The following is a 26,814-nucleotide window of genomic DNA, read 5'->3' as shown; positions in this document are numbered from 1 at the left end:
ATAGTATAACGTCCATAGAAAATCGGCAGCCAGACAAGATGGCAGAGTTGCCTTTCGTGCAAGCGCCTAACGCACAGGCGCCTTCGTCATCTTCACAAAGTGCCACACTTGCTCCTGTCAATTATGCACCGTAACATCACTCTCCCGTGGCGGAAGCACTGTCACGGCGCTTGGTACGGCGACGAACTATCAGGGTGATACGGTTTGTCTGGAAACGTGGACAACGTCCGTCTGGAGTGAGGGGGTCACAGAGGCATTGTTTAGGGGTGTGATCTTGTAGCTCACGTCACTGAATTGTCGTAACACTTTGTAGGGGCCATGGTAGTGTGGTAGTAGCTTCTCTGATAAGTCGACTTGGCGGTTTGGTGTCCAGAGAAGTACCAGAGACCCCGGCGAGAAGTGCACGCTTTGGTGGCAACTGTCATAATGGTCTTTTTGGTGCTCTTGCGACAAGTGCAGCTGATCATGTGCAAGCTGGCGGCTGCATGGGCTCAAGAAACAACATCGCTGGCATACTCAGTAGACAAGGGGGCAGCCGTCAAATGGTAACACTGGATGTCGGCCAAATAGCAAATAAAACAGCGAATAACTAGCTCTGCCGTGCTGTGAATAGTTGTGCGCAAAAGTGACAAACGGGAGTGCTTTGTCCGAGTCACGGTGATCTGGTGAAACGTACATTGACAGCATCTGCGTCAGCGTTCGGTTCAGACGCTCGGTCAATCCATTTGTCTGTGGATGATAAGCGTTGGTAAGCTTATTGTGCTCAGTGAAGCAGGCACGGAGAATGTCATCCACAACACGTGAAAGGAAGTACCTTCTTCGATCAGTAAGCTGCTGCCGCGGAGCGTCGTGATGAAGAATGACTTCATACAAGAGAAAGTCAGCGACGTCGGTGGAAAATCTTGTCGGCACTGCTTTAGTGATGGCAAAGCGTGTGGCGTAATTTGTGGCAACTGCAACCCACTTACTTCCGGAGGTGGACGTAGGAAACGGGCCCATCAGTTCAAGGTCAACACGGAAGAATGGTTCCATCGTTATGTCAATGGGCTGTAGGTAGCCAGACGATAGCACAGAGGGGCACTTGCGGCGGTCGCAAGCAGTGACGTAGGGAACCACAGAACGATACAGTACAGCCCAGAAAAAGTGACGCCGTACACGATCCTAGGTACGAGAGACGCCTAGGTGACCGGCTGTAGGTACGTCGTGTAGTTGTTAGAGAACGCTGGTACCCAGATCGATGCACGAGTAGTAATTCCGGGCCATCGGCATTGAAGCCGCGACAGTACAGAATGTTGTGCAGTTCGAACAGGTGAACAGAAGGGTCTGTTGGAACAGAGGTCAGACGCTCGATGATGGAGAGTAACGATGGGTCACGTCGTTGTTTGGTGGAGATATCGACTAAAGCGTGGATAGAGAGCACGCAGGGGTCCGATTCAAGATCTGTCAAGTCGGGCGTTTCAAACGGATGACGTGACAAACAGTCTGCGTCTGTGTTCAGGCGTCTCGACTTGTAGTGGACCACGAACAAGTATTCTTGCAGGCGCAGCACCCAGCGGCCGTGACGTCCAGATGGGTCCTTTAGCGATGGGAGCCAGCATGATGGTCAGAGCCGGCGCGATAATCAGTAACAACGGAAAAAGTTCGGCCATGCAGGTAAGGCCTGAATTTTTTCACGGCCCACACTAAAGCTACAGGTCTTCACCTGTAGCTTCACGACTGGCGTAAGCAATTATGCGGTCCTTCCCGTGCTGTCGTTAGCTGAGGACCGCCCCAATTCCATGGCCACTGTTATCGATCCGAAGCTCTCTAGGTGATGCAGGGTCGTAATCGGCGAGTATTGGTGGCTTAGTCAGCAGATGGGTAAGAGCCGAAAAGACGTCCGCTTGCTGTATGCCCCATGCGAAGGGAACGTCCTTCTTTAAGAGATCAGTAAGCGGTCGAGCGATGTCGGCGAAGTTGCGGACAAATCGAGGAAATAGGAACATAGCCCTACAAAACTTTGGATTTCCTTAGTTGAACATGGTTCAGGAAATTCTTGTACTGCTCCCACCTAGTCGGGATCTGGTTGAACACCAGCGGTACTGACAAGGTGGCAGAGTATGGTGATTTGGCGATGCTCGAAAGGGCATTTTGCAAAATTGAGCTCGAGAGCGGCTCTTCGAAAAACATCCAAAACGAATGGTAGACGTGTGATCTGGCTGTCAAATTTGATTGAAAAGACGATGACATCGACTAGGTAACATAGGCAGATGGAGCACTTATATCCTCGGCGAAAAGAATCCATCATGCTCTCGACAGTTGCCGGCGCATTACATAGTCCGAACAGCATCACTTTGAACTGGTAGAGGTCGTCGGGCATGACAAAAGCGGTTTTTTCACGATCCATGGGGTCGACGAAAATTTGCCAATAGCCAGACCGAAGGGCGATAGACGAAAAGTATTGAGCACCATGGAGGCAATCGAGGGCGTCATCAATCCGAGGCAAAGGGTAGACATCTTCATGAGTGACATTGTTTAAATGGTGATAGTCCACGCAAAAGCGCCAGCTGCCATCCTTCTTTACAACGTGCACGACGAGGAGGCCCAGGGGCTAGATGATGGTTCTATAACGTCTTTAGTAATAATTTTGTTGACTTAATTCTTATAAAATACTTAAAATACCTAATTTACTTAAAATAATTTGTAAATTCTTAAAATACTTTAACCAATAAATACTTATTCTTAATAATGAGTTATGCACAAGCTAATCCAGACTTTCTAATTTTATTTCTTGGATTGAAGTAGCAATCAAAAGTTTACAGAAAAAAACTCTGCAAGAGAAGGTGATCTAATCAAATGTAGAATTGCCTTTTTGATTAAACTCTATACTTCTCATTACTGAAGAAAACTCGACCCGCCATGATGTCCCAGCAGTTATGTCGCTCGACCAAAGGTTGCGGAATCAAATCTGGGCAGTGACAGCCGCATTTTGAATGGAGGCAGGAATGTCATCTGAAGGCACTTGATAAATTCCTAGGGATAATCACTTTTTTCTAAACTCAACAGCCAAGGAATGTAAAAACTTTTTGAGGCACCTTAGCCTTTTAATTCCTGAACTATTACACTGCCAAAGAAAAATTTGTTTGCTTATTTTCAGCTCTGCATAGCAACCTTGCATTCATTCTGCAGCTAAATCATCTAAAACTCAACTTTAATGCATACTTTTAGGCATGTCGCAAATTGATGACATGTATTCGCGACATGCTTGCATGCATACACACACAAAATACACACACCGCTTGCATGCGTACACACACAAAATAACAGGACTGAACTTGCATCACTCAGGCGAGAAAAAATGAAGTGAGAGACATTGCGCATGCACCATGCTTTCCACTATCAGCTACATAACACCTGGTTTAGGCATTAAATTCTTTACACAAGGCTGTGCTAGATTTTTCCTGCTGAAAGCTACCTTCCTGGTGAGTACTTCACAAACGACGTTAAAGGCAGCACACTTTTGTGACTTGCTTGGTCAGAGTTTTCCGGTATATCCCAAATTCGTGACACACTTCATTAAAGGGTTTCATAAAAGATCACCTTTTAGCAGAATTGATCAGTTGTGTAACCTCTACATTAGAAATACTGGCACCCCTGCCCTTCTGGGCTTCATTGGGATGAAGTCTGGAGATGTGGCGACGGAGAACACTTCTCTGTGAAAAAGTTGCATTGCAATGGCTACAGGAATACGGACGCTATCCTGTGTGGGAATGTATGTGGTCTTTGAGGCTGGTTTTCCGTTTAAAAGATGCATCACAATGAACACATGAGTAAGGCCGCTCTCCTGTGTGGGTTCGCATATGTTGCTTGAGGTTGCATCTATGGGAAAAAGAGGCATCACAGTGGCCACAGTTAAAAGGACGTTCGCCGGTGTGGGTGCGCATGTGCTGCTTGAGGGTGTGGCTCAGCCCAAAGGCTGCGTCACATTGGTCACAGGAAAACGCTCTCCAGTGTGGGTGCGTACTACGTGTCCCCTGAGGTCAGGCTTTCAAAAAAATGATGCATTGCAGAAGAGACAGGAGAAAGGACGCTCTCCTGCATGGGTGCACATGTGCTGCTTCAGGTTACATTTCTTTGAAAAGGATTTAACACAGCAAAAGGGACGCTCTCCTGTGTGGGTGGGCAAGTGTTTCGTCAGGCTCCATTTCACTGAAAAGGACGCATTGCACTGGGTGCAGGAGAAAGGACGCTCCCCGGTATGGGTGCGAATGTGCTCTGTGAGGCGGACTTGCACAACAAAAGTAGCCGGGCAAAGGTGACACTGGAAGGGACGCTCCCCTGTGTGTTGGCGAAGGTGCACATTCATGTGTCCTTTATCCGTGGTCGTATAGGCACACTGCCGGCAGGAATGCAGTCCATCTTCTACACACACAAGCAAATGGTACTGGTCACGGGATTTCACAGAAACGGAACCTGCATAGCCACAGGAAGCACAGCAAGGCAATGCAAATTATAGATCCCACAACATACATATAACTAGACTTGAGCAGCAAAATAACAAGAGTTGCTGCACTTATAAATAAGTGTGTCTGATGACCTTCACCATTGCGAATGTGTTACTTTAACACACCAGTACATTGATTCAGAACATGCCTCATACAAGTTGCCGTCTGTCTATGCACAGATACTTAATCGATGCAAGTACCACCAAATTTGAATGTCAGTGCACCAAAATAGGAAAATGTGTCTCTGTAAAGAATATAATATTTAGTTTTACGCGGCTCACGAAATTCGGAATAGCTTAGGACATTCACACTAGCTACACCCCTACACCGAGGAACTATGTCTAAATAGATATTCGCTTTTAGTATTTCGCCTACACCAAAATGCGACCACTGCTGCCGATCTAGAACGCACGTTGGCACACTAACCCATCAAACTAATTATTAGTGTTTCAAGTACAAGTCTCTATATAACCGAGCAGATGAAAACAAAGAGGAACTCCTCGGTTTATTATATTCATGCCAAAGATAACCAAATAAGAAGTACGTTACCTTCACAGAGAGTAACTGTATTCAATTCATGTCCATCATCAACACTCGCCTTTTCGTCCACCAAAGCCATACCTTCATTCGCATTATGCCTGTGATCAACAATCGGCTTCAAGTCCACTGTAACTTCATTGGCATAGTGTCCGTGATCAACACACGGATCCACGTCCTCCGTAACTTCATTCCCATAGAGCCCATGATCAACACTCGGCTTGTTGTACACCAATGCGATAACTTCATTCGAATAATGTCCGTGATTAACTAACGGCTTTAAGTCCACCGTAACTTCCTTCGCATAATGTTCGTGATCAACACTCGGCTTCACGTCCGACGCATATTCATTCGCATAATGCCCATGGTCAATGTTCGGCTTCACGTCCGTCGTAACATCGTTCGCATAATGTCCGTGATCAACAGTAGGAATCACGTCTACCGCAACTTCATTCGCATAATGATTTTCGTCAACCAAGCCTTCAACACTCGGTTTCACATCATTCACTGCACTAGTCGCTGCCAGAATGCCGTCCATTGCACCATCGCCTTCTCTAGTTAGGAGGCTATGAACTATAGAGAAGGCCATTATTGCGCAAGTTTCACCTAGAGGACGTCGCCCGTCGCGGTTTCACTTTACGCAGCGGTCAGGAATGAAGTTACCACTCAAACCTTGAACAACTAATGCAAATAACACCAGGATAACACATTCAAAAGTCCCAGATCTGCGAGACGCATAGGTAGCATAGTTTTCTGGCTATTATTGGCTATATTTCTTTTTTCGCGGTTGTCAATGATGATGGATGTTGCCAAAAATACTCTCTACTGGGTTTTCACGTATCAAGCTAACTAAATGAAAGAAATTTTTTTTCAAAAAATGTCGTTTTTGGTGTTTGCTTATGTTGAATTCTTGTCATTTTTGGTGAACAGAGATTTTGTGGATACACTTTTATGGCAAAGATGCACGCAAACAGACCACTGGTCAATTACGAAACCAAAACTGTAAGTGCTTTGTGTACGGATTAGTTTAATGAGTAGTATTTTGTTGGTTACTAAACAGCAATCATATCAAGTGCTCAAGATGTCATAATGATCTACTTGCATCGTCAACGCGTAACATGGTACAGGTGTTGTTCACGCTCAAGGACACGTTTGTGAGTCTGTGTGAACCATCAAACTTAATCAATTGCTTTGTTAAATGATGTACCCTGTCGTTCTCTCTTCAACGGCCCTCTACGGTATCTTGCAGTGCTTGTCTACGGCCCACGGCCACCTGGACCGGGCCAGAGAACACCTACCTGTTCACCAGGCGGCCGTGAGCGGCGCTTGAAAGATGAGAGGGTCGCGTATTGTGTGGATCCCCACCCCCACTCTCTCTCTCTCTTTTTTGTAGTAGGTCGTCTCACACATCCTCCTCAATCGTTTTTTTTTTTTCATTTGCCTTTAGCTAGGGATATTTGTACGCCTGTATTTTTATTAATGCTAAGCCACTGTACACGCGGCATAGAGTTTCATGCACGGGCACCACTTCATCATCACATAACATCATTTTGTGAAAAACTGTGATTTTACTCAAGCAGGTTTATATAAACATTAACATCCTTAATTTGACTATGGCCCCAAGGGCCATTATATGACGCCAAACGCCTACGTCTTTTCTTTTGCGGTCTGTTGATTGTCGAAAAGTACTAGGTGTTGTCTTGTGGTCCTGTAGGCAGTCGCCAGAGAATGCAGGCCACGCGCTCACGTGTTCCCTTTCATAAAGGAAGACATTGTACATTTGTATGTCATTTCAATTATGGCTGTTAAAAATAAAGAAGTGGTACAGGGGCTTGTGAATAGGCGCGAGAGACTCGGAGAATACGAACTAAGCAAGAAGGCGAAGCTAGCACTGACAGAGTAAACATCGCCGTTTAGAGTAGAGACAACGGGTCCTTGTTCTTAACAATAACAGAAGCACATTTGATATTTTTAGAGAAATGCAGATTGAGCCTGGCCCTGACATTGGAAAAGCATGCCGCACGAATTATTAGCACCGCAGCGCTGCTTTAAAGTGTCTAGTCCTGATACTGATGCTGTAAAACCACACACACACACGCACACACACATATATATTGTACCGAAGCATAGTGGCGCCAGCTCTGTGCCAGCGTGAAAGAAGACGTTGACGTCCATGTGTGGCTCGTGTTTGCCGGGTTCCTGCCTGTACCAGCATGTTGCGGCTAACGTTTCTCGAATAATAACCTGTGTTTTTACGCAACCTTGCTCGTTGCATTTGATGGAAACGTGCTGGGTAACGTCCTGGAGCTCGGCAGCCGTAAGCTACCATCTCAGTCCGCGATGACCAAGCGCGTCGATCCCCCACAAGGCTCTTCCACGCTGCCACCTGTCATGTGTTCTGGTGTACTTTGTCTGCGTGACCCACCAGTATACAACGGCTCTGAAGATCAAGATGTCGAGGACTGGCTAGCAGATTACGAGCATGCCAGCGCGATTAACAAGTGGGATGACCCAGCGAAGCTGACTCATGTCATCTTCTACTTGACGGATTTGGCCAACCTGTGGTTCACCAACCACCAAGCCGACATCCCCACCTGGTCGGTTTTCAAAGAGGCCGTCACCTCGTTTTTCGGTCGTCCAGCCATGCGTAAGCTTCGCGCTGAACTGGGCCTGCGGGGACGATTTCAGCGAATTGGTGAGAGCTTCACGAGCTACATTGAGGATGTGATCAGCCTCTGTAGGCGAGTTGATGCGAGGATGAAGGAGGCTGACAGAATAAAGAATATATGTAAAGGCATTGATGACGACGCTTTTCATATGCTTGTCGCCAAAGATCACAGACCGTCACTGCCGTGATTCAGCTATGTCAAAGTTTCGATGAGCTGCGCAAGCTACGAATTTCTACACCTCGCGCTAATACGGAAACAGCTTATATTTCGGCTTTGGAGTGCAAAAGCAGTGGCCCCGGCTACAGCGTGTTAATGCCTCAAATTCAACAGTACATCCGGAAGGAAGTTGCTCGACAGCTCTTTCTTGTCGCCACCATCAACGAGACCCCCACAACACTGGACCACTCACTTCGCTGTGCTATTCAGACGCAAGTTGCCGAGGCTCTCCCTTCGCCCGCGTCCCCAATATCAGTGGCTGCATCGCTGACTTATGCGGAAGCCGTCCGCCGACCTCCTGCCGAACCGCCGCTCCCTTCATACGGTCCAGCCACCAACTACTACAGGTCCCCAGTTTTGGTTTATCCAGTAAATCGGCCCTTTCTACCACCTCGAGCACCAGTAAACTCTTGGCGTACTCCGGATAACCGGCCCATCTGCTACAACATTGGTATTTCAGGACATGTCGCGCGTTACTGTCGTCGCCGTGGATTCTGTTTTAATGATGTTCAGCATTCTGGCAACATACCTCGGCAATCAGAATCGCATGTGACGCCCGATTCACATGACCTCCGCTCACGTCGACCAGACTTCAGCCGACGTCGATCTCCTTCACCCCGTCTTCAGTCTCTTTCCCCCATGCTTCGCCGTTCCAACCATGCCCAGGAGGAAAACTAGCTGTTGCAGTTCCTGAGGCAAGAGCTGCACCACCGATGAAATTTCCAAGGCCTCATCTTTTGCCCCCTAACGAGATTGCCGTTTTTGTGGACGGTTTCTCCACAACTGCTCTTGTCGACACAGGTGCCGCTATTTGTATAATCAGTGAAGTGTTATGCCGCAAACTGAACAAAGTGACGACTCCACTGGTTGAAATTTCTTTACGCACAGCGAGTTTGCAACAGGTCCAACCTTCTGCCACATGCACTGCTCGTGTTGTGATTAAAGGAGTGCTTTACATCGTTGAATTTGTCGTCCTTCTGCATTCGTCTCATGAAATCATCCTGGGATGGAACTTTCTTTCAGCTAATCATGCGGTTAATAATAATGAGATGTAACAGACAATAGTGCATATATATATATATGTATATATATATATATATATATATATATATATATATATATATATATATATATATATATATATATATATATATATATATATATATATATATATATATGTGTGTGTGTGTGTGTGTGTGTGTGTGTGTGTGTGTGTGTGTGTGTGTGTGAGTGTGTTGTCGCTTGAGAAAAGACACGCAGTATAAGGATACATGATGGAGCTGGCCGCAAATATTGAGAATTTTATCCCTCCTGGTCATCTTAAGTTGTGCCCATTTCGAACCATTTTTGTTTTCTCGGAAATCATATTTTCAGGTATTTTTCGGTAAGCGAACAGTCGTACCTCTATTGCAAGTAGTCATATTTATTACAGCTTTGCACACTTTCTTATATAGGCGTGCAAGATCGTGTCCCAAGATTGAATATGACATATGTGGTCTGTGATATGGCTGCGAAGGTGCCCCAGTGTATGGTATGTATGGTACACCCCATACACCAGGGCCTCACGAACTCATGAAGTTGTTAAGGCGTCGGTGGCCTCTCCTGTTGGCAGTGTAGTGCTGGGAAATCGTTATCAGAAAAAAAAAAGGAGAGAGAAAAGAAGGAAAGAAAAAAAAAGCGCGGAATGTTAAATTCGGGGTCAGCGCACGGTGAATGTGTTGTGTATGGTATCGTCATCGGTCCCATGCTGTGATATACAGGTTTTGTGTACATACAACAAAAACATAGCATTGCCTCCTGATTCTAGTTCTTTAGTGTTGCTTCGTAACACGCTCGCTCACAAGAAACATCTCACAACTTACGTCACCACAACTTCATCTTCAATGCCTGTTGCACCATGCTCCATTTTGTTTCACAATCAGCATGAATGCTTTTCATAATTGTGGTGCAAATGAATGCCACTTTCGATGATCAGCATAAAAGCTTTCAGTATATTTATTTACATTACAGTGGTGTAGGCAGAAATTTTTTCAGGTGGGTTAAACCAAGCTTGATGTATGTGCGTGAATTTTTGTGTGCGTGTATACTGAGTCCACTATGAAAGTAATGCCCATGATTTTATTCTGACACAACTATTCATCCAAGTGGTCAAAATTTCCAGAGCCCTCCGCTACGGCGTCTCTCATAATCATATGGTGGTTTTGGGATCTTAAACCCCACATATCAATCTATCAATCAAACAACTGTCCATGGCAATGTGGAAAATAACAAAGAAAAAAGAGTGCCAAATTCTGACAGGATAAAGTATAAAGAAGGCAACACTTGACTTCTTTCTTTATCTTGTGTGCTGTGGCAATTCCGTGCTTTATTTTCTCTGTAGTAAGTATGAACCAACTACATACCCCAAGCCTAAACCTTAGCAAGTGTGGTAAAATTGGTCGGGCAATGTGTTGGGGGGTCTGGCCTTCTTGCACAGTCAGTCCCTAGTATACTCCTGGCAGTGCGAGCAGAAAGACATGCGTCTGAGTCAAACTCATTTTTTTACCATTTAACATGGCATGACGGAGCATTTGATGGAACAGCAATACGCTATCAAGTTTTACGTGAAGCTTGAAAAGAATCTAACTGACACAATCCAGATGCTTCAAGAGGCCTTGAAGAATTACTGCATTTTAAGCTTACAGCTTGGGAGGTGGCACAAGGCATTTAAGGAAGGCTGGGAGGAGGTCTCCGACGAATTACATTCTGGATACCCAACAATTCGCCCTAGAAAGCATGCATGAACGAGTGTCGCATCAAAACAATACTCATTGCCATCTTGAACACCCCAAGAATCACCCATTTTGAGTTTGTACTACAGTATTAAACTGTTAACTGGGACTTTTACCTGGAAGTGCTCAAGACTGAAAAATCGGGTGTCGCGTGTGAGGGCTGGCATCAAAGAGATGGTCAAGCTCCACCATGACAACGCCCCTAGCTACCTGTATTTCATCATTGCCAACTTCCTGGGCTGCAGCAAACCCTCCTGCGCATAGTTTGTCCCTTACAGTCCCCGACTTGGTCCCGTACATTTTTCAAATGCAAAGCTTTTTTCAGTCACACGATGTAGCAGATCGCGCATTGGCGGCGCCGTCCACACCCCCATTGCGCATGCTCGCGTCTCATGCTGGCCCAGGAAGACACCCGCAGAATTGTCGCTCTAGAATAAAGGATAAGACACACCGGGCGTTCAGCAAGCCTAGCATGCGCAGTGGGGCTGTGGACCCCTTTCCTGTACACTCTTGTCTCAAATGCAGGCAGTATGTATATATAAGCGCTGAGAGCGCGTTCGGAATTCAATCGAGGGTGTCTTTACTTGGCTTTCGCTTGACTTGACGCTTTGCTTAAATATAGTTGATGCGATGGAAGCAACAGTACCTTTAACCAATAGTGACACTCAAACCAACATCACACCACTCGTTGAACGCTTCTCCTTCAATCAACAAAAAATAATAGTAAAAAAATGAAGTATAAAAATTAATCATCCCCAAACCATACCCAACTAAACAACATTAACGTGATACCTCCAACACTCTGCGATGAGTTTACTTGAGTACTCCCCGTGGGCACTTTTTTTTTTGCTGTTGTTTGTTTGTTTTCCCGACTTTTGAAAGAGCTGAGAGTAAAGCTTTGTAAGAACGTGGAAAACATCCAAAAGCAGATTACAATGTTCTTCAGTGACTTTCGTCCCGCGGACTTTCGCGGTGTCTTACACGCATGGCAGACATCTCTCCATAATTGTACTGATGCACGGAGAGAGTAATTAATGAATTTGCAGCAAGTGACAGACCAGAAGTTTCTTGGAGTGACGTTTAATGAAGAGTTAAGCTGAAATGCGCATATTAGCCAAGTATGTGTAGACTTATCAAAAAGCTTTGGTATTATGTACAGAATTTCTAAACTGATTCCCCTATGGCTGAAACAACAGCTATACAATTGCCTTTTTTATTCTAAGTTGTGCTATGTAGCTCTGGTGTAGGGAACAACTACCAAAACTAACTACAAGAAACTTGAACTTCTACAAAAAAGGGTTCTCCGCATATACTGCAAACCCCAAGGAAATTACGCAAACTTGAGGACAGCACCTTTATTTCAAAAATATCATATGTTTCCAGCCGATCAAGTCTATTATAAGAAAATGTTGCAAATCATATACAGCAGAAAACTGTATGAGCCCAACGAAGGAGCTAGACAACACACTTATCCGATCCGCCAAATCTTGCGCTGTCCACAACAAACCAAGACAAATTATGGTAAACAAACTTTTACCCATCAAACAACTTGCATATTAAACAAATTAGAACATAAGTTTAATTTTGACTGTACAGAAAAAGCATTTAAGGTACAAGTTAAAGAAGTGCTAATACAGGAAAACATACTTTTTGATGGATCCTAAAAAATACTGATGTTAGCAATGGTAGTAGTCGGGCCATGGAAATCTTGTACTGCATGTATTTTATTAACTATAAAATATAATGGTATGTATCACATGTCTCTAATGTTCTAGTCTGATTCTTTCCTGAGTGATTGTTATTTAAGTATGTTATGTAGTAAGTATGTTTCAAGATTTGTATAATCAGTCAGATTCAATGTAACATGATACTTTTGTCAGGCATTCTTTGCTCTGTTGCTTCTTTTGTTTCATGAAAGTCTGGATGCTGCAAAAGCTGTTTTTTATTTTAATTTTTTTTGATGTACGAATTGTGTACAAGGGTGTTGGGTCTTCTGTCAGGCTAAATGCCTTTAGCCCCAACTTCCTTTTGTTTCTTGTGTCTTGTACAAGAAAACAATAAAACCAATTTTGAAAATTGAAATTGAAAATTGAATTGAAATTTAAAAACAAGAGTTCGATAAAAACTTATAATGTTAGGATGATGCTAATTATGGAAAAAAATGACAAAAAAACTTTCCGACTTTCCCATAGAAGCCTTGTTCACCAACCATTGTGAACATGACATCCGTATAGAAGCCAAAACATCATTTTCTTTCAGGCCTTTATTTGGTGCACTTAGTTTTTCTGATGGAAGAATTTCAACCATTGGTACAGGAGAAATAAATAAATAAATTTTTTTCTCAGAAAGTGCGCATCTTTTTTGTGATAGACCCTACATATACACATCCACTATTTAGAAACTTTGACAAATATAAATGCCCACCTCTGACCCATTGGCTATGCCAGTGTTACATCAGCATGATTACTTTTTTTTTTTTTGTAGACTATGAATTTAGACATCCAAACATCACTCAGGAAACATCAACTCACCACTACAAAACTAAAAGCACAACAAAACAAAATCAAGAACAGTTATATCTGATACATGTCTTATTTCATTCTTGGTATTTTTATTCATGTGTTTCATGCTTATTCTACTTAATTAGTTATGCACAGACAAATCCAAACTTTCTAATTTTATTTCTTTGATTAAAGTAGCAATCAATAGTTTACAGGAAAAAATCTGCAAAAGAAGGTGATCTAATCACGTGTACAATTACCTTTTTGATCAAACTCTGTACTTTTCAACACTAAAAGGACCTTGACCCCCCCCCCATGGTGTCCTAGCAGTTATGGTGCTCGGAACTTTCTGCATTCAGAACTTCATAATGGTCATCTGCTACCGCTTGAATGCATACACACACAAAATAACAAGACTGAACTTGCGTCACTCAGGGGATCAAAAATGAAGTGAGAGATGTTGCGCATGCATCGTGCTTTCCACTATCAGCTACATAACACCTGGTTTAAGCATTAAATTCTTTGCACAAGGCTTTGCTAGATTTTTCCTGCTAAAAGCTACCTTCTTTGTGACTACTTCACAACCGGTGTTAAAGGCGGCACACTTTTCGTGACTTGCTTGGTCAAAGTTTTCCGGTATGTCCCAAAGTTGCGACAAAATTCAGTAAAGGTTTTCATAAAAGATCACCTTTTAGCAGAACGAATCAGTTGTGTAACCTCCACATTAGAAACACTGGCACCCCTGCCCTTCTGGGCTTCATTGGGATGAAGTCCGGAGATGTGGCGACTGAGGGCACTTTTCTTTGAAAAAGATGCATTGCAATGGGTACAAGAATATGGACGCTCTCCTGTGTGGGCATGTATGTGGTCTGTGAGGTTGATTTTCCGTCTAAAGGATGCATCACAGTGAACACAAGAGAAAGGGCGCTCTCCCGTGTGGATGCGCATGTGTTTCTTGAGGTGGCTTTTCTGGGAAAAAGAGGCATCACAGTGGTCACAGGAAAAGGGACGTTCACCGGTGTGGGTGCGCATGTGCTTCTTGAGGGTGTGGCTCAGCCCAAAGGCTGCGTCACATTGGTCACAGGAAAATGGGCGCTCTCCAGTGTGGGTGCGTACGTGTCCCCTGAGGTCATGCTTTCGTGAAAATGATGCATTGCAGAAGAGACAGGAGAAAGGACGCTCTCCTGTGTGGGTGCGCAAGTGTTTCTTCATGCTCTGTTTCACTGAAAAGGACACATTGCACTGGGTGCAGGAGAAAGGACGCTCCCCGGTATGGGTGCGAATGTGCTCTGTGAGGCGGACTTTCACCACAAAAGTAGCCGGGCAAAGGTGACACTGGAAGGGACGCTCCCCTGTGTGCCGGCGAAGGTGCACATTCATGTGTCCTTTATCCGTGGTCGTATAGGCACACTGCCGGCAGGAATGCAGTCCATCTTCTACACACACAAGCATTTGGTACTGGCCACGGGATTTCACAGAAACGGAACCTGCATAGCCACAGGAAGCACAGCAAGGCAATGCAAATCATAGATCCCACAACATACATATAACTAGACTTGAGCAGCAAAATGACAAGGGTTGCTGCACTTATAAATAAGTGTATACGATAACCTTCACCATTGCAAATGTGTTTCTTTAACAAAGCAGTACATTGATTCAGAACATGCCTCATACCAATTGCCATCTACCTAAGCACAGATACTTAATCGATGCAAGTACCACCAAACTTGAATATTACTACACCAAAATAGGAAAACGTGTCTCTGTAAAGAATATAATATTTAGTTTTACGCGGCTCAGGAAATTCAGACTAGCTCAAGAAATTCAGAATAGCTTAGGAAATTCAGACTAGCTAGAGCCCTCTACTGAGGACCTATGTTTAAGTACATGCGCCTGTCGTATTTCGTCCACACCGAAATGCGACCACTGCCGCCGATATTGAACGCATCTTCCCACACTAACCCATTTAACTAATTATTAGTTCATTGCATAAAAGCATCTATATTCCCGAGCAGAGGAAAGGCACTAAATAAAATATGAGCAACGTTTAGTATGAAACAAACAGGACGACTACATATTGTGTATTGATTGGACACTTTCTTGAATTTCACTGCTATAACACGACTGCAATAATCCTGAGCCTAATGAAACAATCACCGCATCGGCTGAAAAGATTTGAGGCACTCCTCAGTTTATTATATTCATGCCAAAGATAACCAAATAAGGTGTACGTTACCTTCACAGAGAGTAACTGTATTCGCATCATGTCCATCATCAACACTCGGCTTCTCGTCTACTAATGCCAAAACTTCATTCGCATTATGCCTGTGATCAACGATCGGCTTCAAGTCCACTTCAACTTCATTAGCATAGTGCACGTGATCAACACACGGATCCACGTCCTCTGTAACTTCATTCCCATGGAGCCCATGATCATCACTCGGCTTGTTGTCCACCAATGCGATAACTTCATTCGAATAATGTCCGTGATCAACTAACGGCTTCAAGTCCACCGTAACTTCCTTCGCATAATGTTCGTGATCAACACTCGGCTTCACGTCCGACGCATATTCATTCGCATAATGCTCAATGTTCGGCTTCACGTCCGTCGTAACATCGTTCGCATAATGTCCGTGATCAACAGTAGGAATCACGTCTACCGCAACTTCCTTCGCATAATGATTTTCTTCAACCAAGCCTTCAACACTTGGTTTCACATCATTCACTGCACTAGTCGCTGCCAGAATGCCGTCCATTGCACCATCGCCTTCTCTAGTTAGGAGGCTATGAACTATAGAGAAGGCCATTATTGCGCACGTTTCACCTAGAGAACGTCGCCCGTCGCGGTTTCACTTTACGCAGCGGTCAGGAATGAAGGTACCACTCAAACCTTGAACAACTAATGCAAATAACACCAGGATAACTCATTCAAAAGTCCTAGATCTGCGAGACGCATAGGTAGAATAGTTTTCTGGCTATTATTGGCTATACTTCTTTTATCGCGGTTGTCAATGATGATGGTTGTTGCCAAAAATACTCTCCACTGGGTTTTCACGTATCAAGCCAACTAAACGAAAGAATTTTTTTTCTAAAAATGTCGTTTTTGGTGTTTGCTTATGTTGAATTCTTGTCATTTTTGGTGAACAGAGATTCTGTGTATACACTTTTATGGAAAAGATACACGCAAAGAGAACACTGGTCAATTACGAAACCGAAACTGTAAGTGGCTTGTGAACATCATAAGAATAGTTTGATGAGCAGTATTTTGTTGATTACCTAACAGCAATCATATGAAGTGCTCAGCATGTCATAATTATCTACAGGCATCGTGAACGCGTAACTTGGTACATGTGTTGTTCACGCTCAAGGACACGTATGTGAGTATGTGTGAACCATCAAACTTATTCAATTGCTTTGTTAAATGAAGTACCCTGTCGTTCTCTCTTCAACGGCCCTCTACAGTATCTTGAGTGCTTGTCTAGCGGCCCACGGCCACCTGGACCGGGCCATAGAACACCTACCTGTTCATCAGGCGGCCGTGAGCGGCGCTTAAAAGATGAGAGGGTCGCGAAGTGTATGGATCCCCACCCCTCTCTCTTTCTCTTTCTCTCTCTCTCTCTCTTTTTTTTTTTTTGTAGTAGGTCGTTTCACACATCCTCCTCAATCGTTTTTTTTTCCTTTGCCTTTAGCTAGAGATATTTTTACGCCTGCATATTTATTAATGCTAAGCCACTGTACACGCGGCATAGAGTTTCATGCACGCGCACCACTTCATCATCACATAACATCGTTTTGTGAAAAACTGCTTGATTTTACTCAAGCAGGTTTATATAAACATTAACATCCTTAATTTGAGTATGGCCCCTAGGACCATTATATGACGCCAAACGCCTACGTCTTTTCTTTTGCGGTCTGTTGATTGTCGCAAAGTACTAAGTGTTGTCTGATGGTCCTGTAGGCATCGCCAGAGAATGCAGGCCAAGCGCTCACGTGTTCCCTTTCATAAAGGAAGACATTGTACATGTGTGTGTCATTTCAATGATGGCTGTTGAAAATAAAGAAGTGGTACAGGGGCTTGTGAAGAGGCGCGAGAGACTCGGAGAATACGAACTAAGCAAGAAGGCAATCTTGATATCCAAAAATGCTAGCCACAGGGGCCTCTGTTCCTTTTCTGCTATTTCGATACACTGCGTCAGTGAGAACAGATTGTCTTCCAACATTCTGTGTTTCCGAAACCCTTTCTGCTGTTCCCCCAGCACCTCCTTATTCTCTATCCATGCCTGCAATCTTTCCTTCATAATCTGCATCGCTAGCCTGTAGACCACTGATGTCACTGTTATAGGATGGTAGTTGTTTATGTCAGCTTTGTCCCGCTTTCCTTTATAGATCATGCTCATCCTGCTAAGTTTGGGGACTTCACCATCGATTATTATTTGGTCACTGCCTCTCTCGAAGCCTGCTTAAACTTCGGACCTAATGTCGTTATAAGCATAATTGGAATGCCAACTGGGCCTGTTGATGTACTGCTAGAAAACCTCTTCTCAGCTCTTTCCCACTCTTGTTGTGAAAATGGAGCCTTTGCGCCGCTTGATTCATCACTGTCTATTGTGGTGCATAAAGCACTTCTTTGTTGAAATTTTTCTGACACTCTTGTTTTTATATATTCAATAGCTTCTTCTTTTTCTAGCCTAGCCCCTTGAGCTGTAGTTTTAAACCTCTGCTCTAGGCTCGTTAGCACTGGAGTTTGCACGACCGCCCCGGCGGTGAGAGCGAGCACTTCTCAGCTGCTCCTGGAGACGAGAGTGGCGGCTGGCAGAGGCGGTTCGTGTGCGCATTGCCGTAACAAAACTTAAGGGCGGTGGCGTGCTGCGTATTCAAGTGCAACAGTGTATAAAAGCAGGGAGGACGCGTAAAGGAAATGAAGGACTTAAAAAGAGGAGGCGGCATTGTGTTCAAGCGGTCAGGTGAGCAAAATTACGCTCTCTTTCATCTGTCAAGTGCTGTAAGGCTCGTTTTCACACCGAATGGCACGTGTCTGCTTTGTTTATTCGATAGTGAGGACAGCCACCAGTGAAAACCAAGGCCAAACATTCAAGTTTAAAGGCGTTTTGCCAGAAACAAAGAAAACGAGCGTATTATGGAACAGGCGGCTAATGTAAACTTTTTTTTTTATGAGGCCCGCTGAGCATTGAGACATGCACTTCAGGACTAACAGTTACCATGCGTCCATCCATCTGACCATCACCACCAAACTCCATCTGATGCCACCGCGTGAAGTGAATCATACAATAGGCAAGTAGTCCTCTTGTTTTGTGTGTGAACTGTTGCGTGTAAAGTAAAGTTGCTTTGTCCACAATACTTGTGCGGGGTCACGTTCAGCTACGCCTGTGCTCGCGGTGAGCACTCGATGCCAAGATGCCTCTGCTTAACTTAATTTGTGCAAAACACCAAGTTCTTGATACGAACAAAGCAGCGGACTATTTGAAGCTTAGCTTTGTGGAGACAGCAGATGCGCTAAGCGTTTTTTGGCTGACGTGGCTAAGTAACATCAAAATATATGCCTTGCTAGAGAAGTATCAAATGTCTTCGATTCTTACTCATTGTTTAGTTCGCCTAACACACAGTTTCAGTTTTTCCGCTTGCCTGTGTCGGCCTAAAATGACGCTGTCTGTTCAACATCGATAACTGGTAGGCTCTCATGTGCCAAACAAAATATCATTTTGAGGTACGCTGTATAGGATGCGTATCAAAATTGTGACCGCTTGGGGTTCTCCAATGCGCACATATATCTGGGTTCTCGGTTGCTCCTTTTATATTTCACCCCCGTCGAAGTGCAACTGCAGTGGTCACGCTCATCTATCCCGCTCCCTCAAGAATAGCAGCGTGACACCACACGTGCTATGCTGTCATGGTGGTGTGCTGGATCAACATCCCCGTGCATAAATACTGCAGACAGGGCGTAAAAATGAGACCAGGAAAAAAAAAAGACGCAGCTACCACCTACTCTGCTTTTGTTTTGTTTTACTGCAGATGTTGGCAACAAGGTATAGTCGCAGCACGGACTTAATTTATTAATGAGGGCATGTTTGCCAGCACTAGATTAGCCCAAAACAAAGCACACAACCAGAAAATGAGGACGAGGGAGCTGCCATCACGGCAGAGAACTGTCCCTTTGATACTATATATGCATAGACGCAGTCTGCTTTGCAGGGCTTCTCTCTGTGTTTAGTGCTTTTTATGTGAGAGTAGCTTTAGGACAAAGTTATTTTTCTAAACCACAATGCAGTATTACTGGCGCAGTGGCTTTTCGAGGTGTTCCTTCCAAATTGAAGCACGGCAGCAGCACGCGCACGTGGTCTCAGAGTGTTACCTTTTGATGGTACACTGCGGCCGGTCGTCTCAGCGCCAGCAGCTGACTTGTGTCGCGACTCGGCCCCCAGGTGCTCTTTTTCGGTGGGCCACCTTAGATTACAGATTCAGTAAGGAAAAATCAGCAGTCATGATTTTTAATGATAATGAAGGCAGCGAGCTTAGGACACAGGAGGTCTCGTGCACAGCGATAACAGATAAATACAAATATCTGAGCGTATGGATAAGCAATGGGACCGAGTACCTAAGGGAACTTGAAAAAAACGTAACGACTAAAGGTAACAGGAATGCAACAGTAATGAAAGATAGGGCACTCTGGAATTACAATAGGTATGATGTTGTGAGAGGAATATGGAAAGGTGTCGTGGTTCCTGGTCTGACGTTCGGCAATGCGGTCTTGTCCGTGAGATCAGAAGTTCAAGCAAGATTAGAAATTAAGCAACGTGGAATAGGTAGGCTTGCTTTAGGAGCTCACGAGAATATGCCAAATCAGGGAGTACAAGGTTATATGGGATGGACATTATTTGAGGGCAGGGAAGCTAGCAGCAAGATAAAATTTCAAAAGTCATTGAGAGAAAAGGGGGAGGAGCATTGGGCTAGGAAAGTTTTCAGCTACTTGTACATGAAGAATGTCGATACAAAATGGAGGAAGCGAACCAAAAAATTGATTGGTAAATACTTAGAAAACAGCAGGGGGCCAAACCAAAAAGAATTATCGGTTAAGAAGAAGGTGAAGGAAGCCGAGACCGATATGTGGAGAATAGGCATGATTAAGAAGTATGCACTAGAGATCTTTCACACTTTTACGCAGGAAATTGCCAAGGAAAGGGTCTATGATAATACTCGGGGTAGTTCTCCACTGTTTAGGCCAGGGCTGGAGTATTGCGAACCAAGACTTATCAGCCCAATCACAAAGGGTAGACACGGTATGCAGTGCATGTGGAGAGGAGGAGGAAACTGTTGAACACTTGATAATGTTCTGTAAGGGGCTTCACCCTATAGTTCAGGATGATGGCGCAGAGTTTTTCAACGCACTGGTGTTTAAGGACAGGGAGGGCAAAATAGACTATAAGCGGGTTGAATTAACTAGAAGGAGGTTATCTGATTGGTGGCTAAAGTCAAGGCACGAGTGAAAATTAAACCCTTCACTGCAAACTACCAGTCCTCAACTTCACCATTTAAAAGAAAAAAAAGATAAACCTAGTTTTTGGTTCACTAAGCAGTAAAGCTAGGAGAGGTTAGCCGCCGCCCAATTTAAAGGGTACAGCCATATCAATCCATCCATCCATCCATCCATCCATCCAACCTATCCAGCGCTGGTCTCTCATACCTGCGGCATAAAGTTTCATACACGCGCGGTGACCTATTATAATAGAAACGGCACCACATCATCATCAACCGGTGACATTTAACAATAATTTTGTGAGAAACTGTATGATCTAATTCAAGGAGGTTTCTATGTGACGCCAAAAGCCGACGTCTTTTCCTTTGCTGTCGGTTGATGATGGCCGCAAAGTGCTGATGGTCTTGTAGGCAGCCACCACAAAGTGCAGGCCACGCGCTCACATGTTTCCTTTCGTAAATGACGAGAGTGTACATACGTGTGTCATTTCAATGATGGCTGTTAAAAATAAAGAAGTGGAGCAGGGGTTTGGGGGGAGGTGCGAGAGATTGAGAGAAGGAGAGGGACGAAGTAAGCAGTCAGAGCTAGCCCTGACAAAGTAAACATCGTGGTTTAGAATCGCGACCACGGGTCCTTTTTCTTAACAATGGCAACACAATGTATGTAAATATGTATGGTATACCCCATACACCAGGGCCTCTCCTGTTGGCAGTGTAGTGCTGCGGAATCGTTATCATAAAAAAAGAGAGAGAGAAAAAAAATTCGGCAGATCCCACGTACCTGGGAATCAACTTTATGCAAAACATGCAGAGGGAAAGTGACCGTGTTGCAACTTTTTTATTCAGCGACACTTTATGAAATGGCGCTAGAATACGTACAAATGTTACACGCACAGACATACATTAAAGAGTTGCAGATGATTATATAAACAGTTGTTCGCACTTATGCAACGATGCCAACAGGAACATACGTATTAGCAACACACGCTTCAAACATTCTTCAAATCGCTGATGCTCGCAAGGATGCTGGCCCTAGACAGTGCTACATAAATCAACTTCAGTGCAAGGTAACTAACCACAATCGACGTTAACTCGACGTGACTGCTCTATCAAAGGAGTACAATATGTGATGTTTATAAAACTGGGTAGGCAGCACTGTAACCACATTTGGCGTTTCACGAAGATTAGTGTTCATATTGTGATGGGGCGAGATCTAGGCTTATAGTATAACGTTCATAGAAAATCGGCAGCCAAACAAGATGGCAGAGTTGCCTTTCGCGCAAGCGTCTAACGCACAGGCGCCTTCGTCATCTTCACAAAGTGCCACACTTGCTCCTGTCAATGATGCACCGTAATATCACTCTCCCGTAGCGGAAGCGCCGTCACGGCGCTTGGTACGGCGGCGACGAACTAGCAGGGTGATACGGTTTGAGTCTGGAAATGTGGACAACGTCCATCTGGAGTGAGGGGGTCAAAAAGGCATTGTTTAGGGGTGTGATCTTGTAGCTCACGTCACTGAGTTGTCGTAACACTTTGTAGGGGCCATGGCAATGTGGTAGTAGCTTCTCTGATAAGTCGACTTGGCGGTTTGTGTCCAGAGAAGTACCAGAGACCCCGGCGAGAAGTGCACGCTTTGGTGGCAACTGTCATAATGGTCTTTTTGGAGCTCTTGTGATTAGTGCAGCTGATCATGTGTAAGCTGGCGGGCTGCATGGGCTCAAGAAACGACATCGCTGGCGTACTCAGTAGACAAGGGGGCAGCCGTCAAATGGTAATGCTGGATGTCGGCGAAATAGCAAATAAAATAGTGAATAACTAGCTCTGCAGTGCTGTAAACACTTGTGCGCAAAGGTGACAAACAGGAGTGCTTTGTCCGAGTCACGGTGATCTGGTGAAACGTACATTAACAGCATCTGCATCAGCATTCGGTTTAGACGCTTGGTCAATCAATTTGTCTGTGAATGATAAGCGTTGGTAAGCTTATTGTGCTCAGTGGAGCAGGCGCAGAGAATGTCATCAACAACACGTGAAAGGAAGTACCTTCTTCGATCAGTAAGCTGCTGCCACGGAGCATCGTGATGAAGAATGACTTCATACAAAAGAAAGTTAGCGACGTCGGTGGAAAAGCTTGTCGGGACTGCTTTGGTGATGGCAAAGCAGTGTGGCGTAATTTGTGGCAACTGCAACCCATTTACTTCCGGAGGTGGACGTAGGAAACGTGCCCAACAGTTCAAGGTCAACACGGAAGAATGGTTCCATCGTTATGTCAATGGGCTGTAGGTGACCAGACGGTAGCACAGAGGGGCGCTTGCGGCAGTCGCAAGCAGTGACGTAGCGAACCACAGAACGATACAGTACAGCCCAGAAAAAGCGACGTCGCACACGATCCTAGGTACGAGAGACGCCTAGGTGACCGGCTGTAGGTACGTCGTGTAGTTGTTAGAGAACGCTGGTACTCAGATCGATGCACGAGTAGTAATTCCGGGCCATCGGGGTTGAAGCTGCAACGGTACAGAATATTGTGCAGTTCGAACAGGTGAACAGAAGGGTCTGTTGGAGCAGAGGTCAGACGCTCGATGATGGAGAGTAACGATGGGTCACGTCGTTGTTTGGTAGAGATATCACACAAAGCGTGGATGGAGAGCACGCAGGGGTCCGATTCAAGGTCTGTCAAGTCGGGCGTTTCAACCGGATGACGTGACAAACAGTCTGCGTCTGTGTGCAGGCGTCCCGACTTGTAGTGGACCACGAACGAGTATTCTTGCAGGCGCAGCACCCAGCGGCCGTGACGTCCAGATGGGTCCTTTAGCGATGGGAGCCAGCATGATGGTCAGTAACAACGGAAAAAGTTCGGCCATACAGGTAAGGCCTGAATTTTGTCACGGCCCACACTAAAGCTATAGGTCTTCACGCCCAGTGATGGAGAACTTGTGTTCGGCAGGTGAAAGAAGATGACTGGCGTAAGCAATTATGCGGTCCTTCCAGTGCTGTCGTTAGCCGAGGACCGCCCCAATTCCATGGCCACTGTTATCGGTCCGAAGCTCTGTAGGTGATGCAGGGTCGAAATGGGCGAGTATTGGTGGCTTAGTCAGCAGATGGGTAAGAGCGAAAAGATGTCCGCTTGCTGTATGCCCCATGCGAAGGGAACGTCCTTCTTTAAGAGATCAGTAAGCGGTCGAGCGATGTCGGCGAAGTTGCGGACAAATCGAGGAAATAGGAACATAGCCCTACAAAACTTTGGATTTCCTTAGTTGAACATGGTTCAGGAAATTCTTGTACTGCTCCCACCTAGTTGGGATCTGGTTGAACACCAGCCGTACTGACAAGGTGGCAGAGTATGGTGATTTGGCGATGTTCGAAAGGCATTTTGCAGAATTGAGCTCGAGAGCGGCTCTTCAAAAAACATCCAAAACGAATGGTAGACGTGTCATTTGGCTGTCAAATTTAGTTGAAAAGATGATGACATCGTCTAAGTAACATAAGCAGATGGAGCACTTATATCCTTAAAGAAAAGAATCCATCATGCTCTCGAATGTTGCCAGCGCATTACATAGTCCGAACAGCATCACTTTGAACTGGCAGAGGTCGTCAAGCATGACAAAAGCGGTTTTTTCACGATCCATGGGGTCAACGGAAATTTGCCAATAGCCGGATCGAAGGTCGATAGACAAAAAGTATTGGGCGCCATGGAGGCAATCGAGGGCGTCATCAATCCGAGGCAAAGGGTAGACATCTTCATAAGTGACATTGTTTAAATGGTGATAGTCCACGCAAAAGCGCCAGCTGCCATCCTTCTTTACAACGTGCACGACGAGGAGGCTCAGGGGCTAGATGATGGTTCTATGACGTCTTTAGTAATAATTTTGTCGACTTCATTCTTATAAAATACTTAAAATACTTAATTTACTTAAGATACTTTAAAAATTCTTAAAGTACTTTAAAAAATAAATACTTAAAATACTTATATTTAATAATGAGTTATGCACAGGCAAATCCAGACTTTCTAATTTTATTTCTTGGATTGAAGTAGCAATCAAATGTTTACAGAAAAAACTCTGCAAGAGAAGGTGATCTAAACAAATGTAGAATTGCCTTTTTGATTAAACTCTATACTTCTCATTACTGAAGGAAACTCGACCCGCCATGATGTCCCAGCAGTTATAGTGCTCGACCAATGGTTGCGGAATCAAATCTGGGCAGTGATAGCCGCATTTTGAATGGAGGCAGGAATGTCATCTGAAGACACTTGATAAATTCCTACGGATAATCACTTTTCTCTATACTCAACAGCCAAGGAATATAAAAACTTTTCGAGGCACCTTAGCCTTTTAATTCCTGAATTATGACACTGCCACAGAAAAAGTTGTTTGCTTATTTTCAGCTCTGGATAGCAACCTTGCATTCATTCTGCAGCTAAATCATCTAAAACTCAACTTTAATGCATACTTTTAGGCATGTCGCAAATTCATGACATGAATTCGCGACATGCTGGCATGCATACACACAAAAAATACACACACCGCACACAAAATAACAAGACTGAACTTGCGTCACTCAGGCGAGAAAAAATGAAGTGAGAGATATTGCCCATGCACCATGCTTTCCACTATCAGCCACATAACACCTAATTTAAGCATTACATTCTTTGCACGAGGCTGTGCTAGATTTTTCCTGCTAAAAGCTACCTTCCTTGTGAGTACTTCACAACCGGCATTAAAGGCGGCACACATTTCGTGACTTGCTTGGTCAGAGTTTTCCGGTATATCCCAAATTCGTGACACACTTCATTAAAGGGTTTCATAAAAGATCACCTTTTAGCAGAATTATTCAGTTGTGTAACCTCTACATTAGAAATACTGGCACCCCTGCCCTTCTGGGCTTCATTGGGATGAAGTCCGGAGATGTGGCGACGGAGAACACTTCTCCGTGAAAAAGTTGCATTGCAATGGCTACAGGAATATGGACGCTCTCCTGTGTGGGAATGTATGTGGTCTTCGAGGCTGGTTTTCTGTTTAAAGGATGCATCACAATGAACACATGAGTAAGGGCGCTCTCCTGTGTGGGTTCGCATGTGTATCTTGAGGTTGCTTCTATGGGAAAAAGAGGCATCACAGCGGCCACAGGAAAAAGGACGTTCGCCGGTGTGGGTGCGCATGTGCTGCTTGAGGGCGTGGCTCAGCCCAAAAGCTGCGTCACATTGGTCACAGGAAAATGGGCGCTCTCCAGTGTGGGTGCGTACGTGTCCCCTGAGGTCAGGCTTTCGTGAAAATGATGCATTGCAGAAGAGACAGGAGAAAGGACGCTCTCCTGTGTGGGTGCACATGTGCTGCTTCAGGTTACGTTTTTTTGAAAAGGATTTACTGCAGTGAACACAGCAAAAGGGACGTTCTCCTGTGTGGGTGCGCAAGTGTTCCGTCAGGCTTCGTTTCAGTGAAAAGGACCAATTGCACTGGGTGCAGGAGAAAGGACGCTCCCCGGTATGGGTGCGAATGTGCTGTGTGAGACGGAACTTCACAGTGAAAGTAGCCGGGCAAAGGTGACACTGGAAGGGATGCTCCCCTGTGTGTCGGCGAAGGTGTACTTTCATGTTCGCCTTAATCCTGGTTGTATATGCACACTGCCGGCAGGAATGCAGTCCATCTTCTACTGACACAAGCAAATGGTACTGGTCACGGGATTCCGCAGAAATGGAACCTGCATAGCCACAGGAAGCACAGCAAGGCAATGCAAATCGTAGATCCCACAACATACATATAACTATACTTGAGCAGCAAAATAACAAGAGTTGCTGCACTTATAAATGAGTGTATCCGATAACCTTCACCATTGCGAATGTGTTACTTTACCACACCAGTACATTGATTCAGAACATGCCTCATACAAGTTGCCGTCTGTCTATGCACATATACTTAATCGATGCAAGTATCACCAAATTTGAATATCAGTACACCAAAATAGGAAAATGTGTCTCTGTAAATAATATAATATTTAGTTTTACGCGGCTCACGAAATTCAGAGTAGCTCAGAACATTCAGAATAGCTTAGGACATTCACACTAGCTACACCCCTACACCGAGGAACTATGTCTAAATAGATATTCGCTTTTAGTATTTCGCCTACACCAAAATGCGACCACTGCCGCCGA

The 26,814-nt window shown here is 44.7% G+C and overlaps 3 protein-coding genes across 3 annotated transcripts; all 3 read right to left on the bottom strand.

The window, feature by feature from the left end:
• Window positions 1–3,887: 3,887 nt before the first annotated feature.
• Window positions 3,888–5,610, bottom strand: LOC142795061 (uncharacterized). Its single transcript, XM_075885993.1, has 2 exons — window positions 5,034–5,610; window positions 3,888–4,452 (listed from the first exon to the last, which is right to left on the bottom strand). Exons 1-2 carry the CDS (start codon window positions 5,608–5,610, stop codon window positions 4,028–4,030), a joined length of 1,002 nt encoding a protein of 333 aa, XP_075742108.1. The 3' UTR covers window positions 3,888–4,027.
• A 6,407-nt stretch (window positions 5,611–12,017) lies between these two features.
• LOC119163808 (uncharacterized) lies at window positions 12,018–16,340 on the bottom strand. The gene is made up of 2 exons (XM_037415878.2): window positions 15,415–16,340; window positions 12,018–14,665 (listed from the first exon to the last, which is right to left on the bottom strand). Exons 1-2 carry the CDS (start codon window positions 15,983–15,985, stop codon window positions 13,863–13,865), a joined length of 1,374 nt encoding a protein of 457 aa, XP_037271775.2. The 5' UTR covers window positions 15,986–16,340; the 3' UTR covers window positions 12,018–13,862.
• Window positions 16,341–21,488: 5,148 nt separating this feature from the next.
• LOC142795062 (uncharacterized) lies at window positions 21,489–26,795 on the bottom strand. The gene has a single exon (XM_075885994.1). It carries the CDS (start codon window positions 26,416–26,418, stop codon window positions 25,477–25,479), a length of 942 nt encoding a protein of 313 aa, XP_075742109.1. The 5' UTR covers window positions 26,419–26,795; the 3' UTR covers window positions 21,489–25,476.
• Window positions 26,796–26,814: the final 19 nt, after the last annotated feature.

Source organism: Rhipicephalus microplus, unplaced genomic scaffold (assembly GCF_043290135.1).
Source record: "Rhipicephalus microplus isolate Deutch F79 unplaced genomic scaffold, USDA_Rmic scaffold_538, whole genome shotgun sequence".
Lineage (NCBI taxonomy): Eukaryota > Metazoa > Arthropoda > Arachnida > Ixodida > Ixodidae > Rhipicephalus > Rhipicephalus microplus.
Note: the sequence above shows the minus strand (reverse complement) of the source record. Positions and strands in the feature narration are given on the sequence as shown.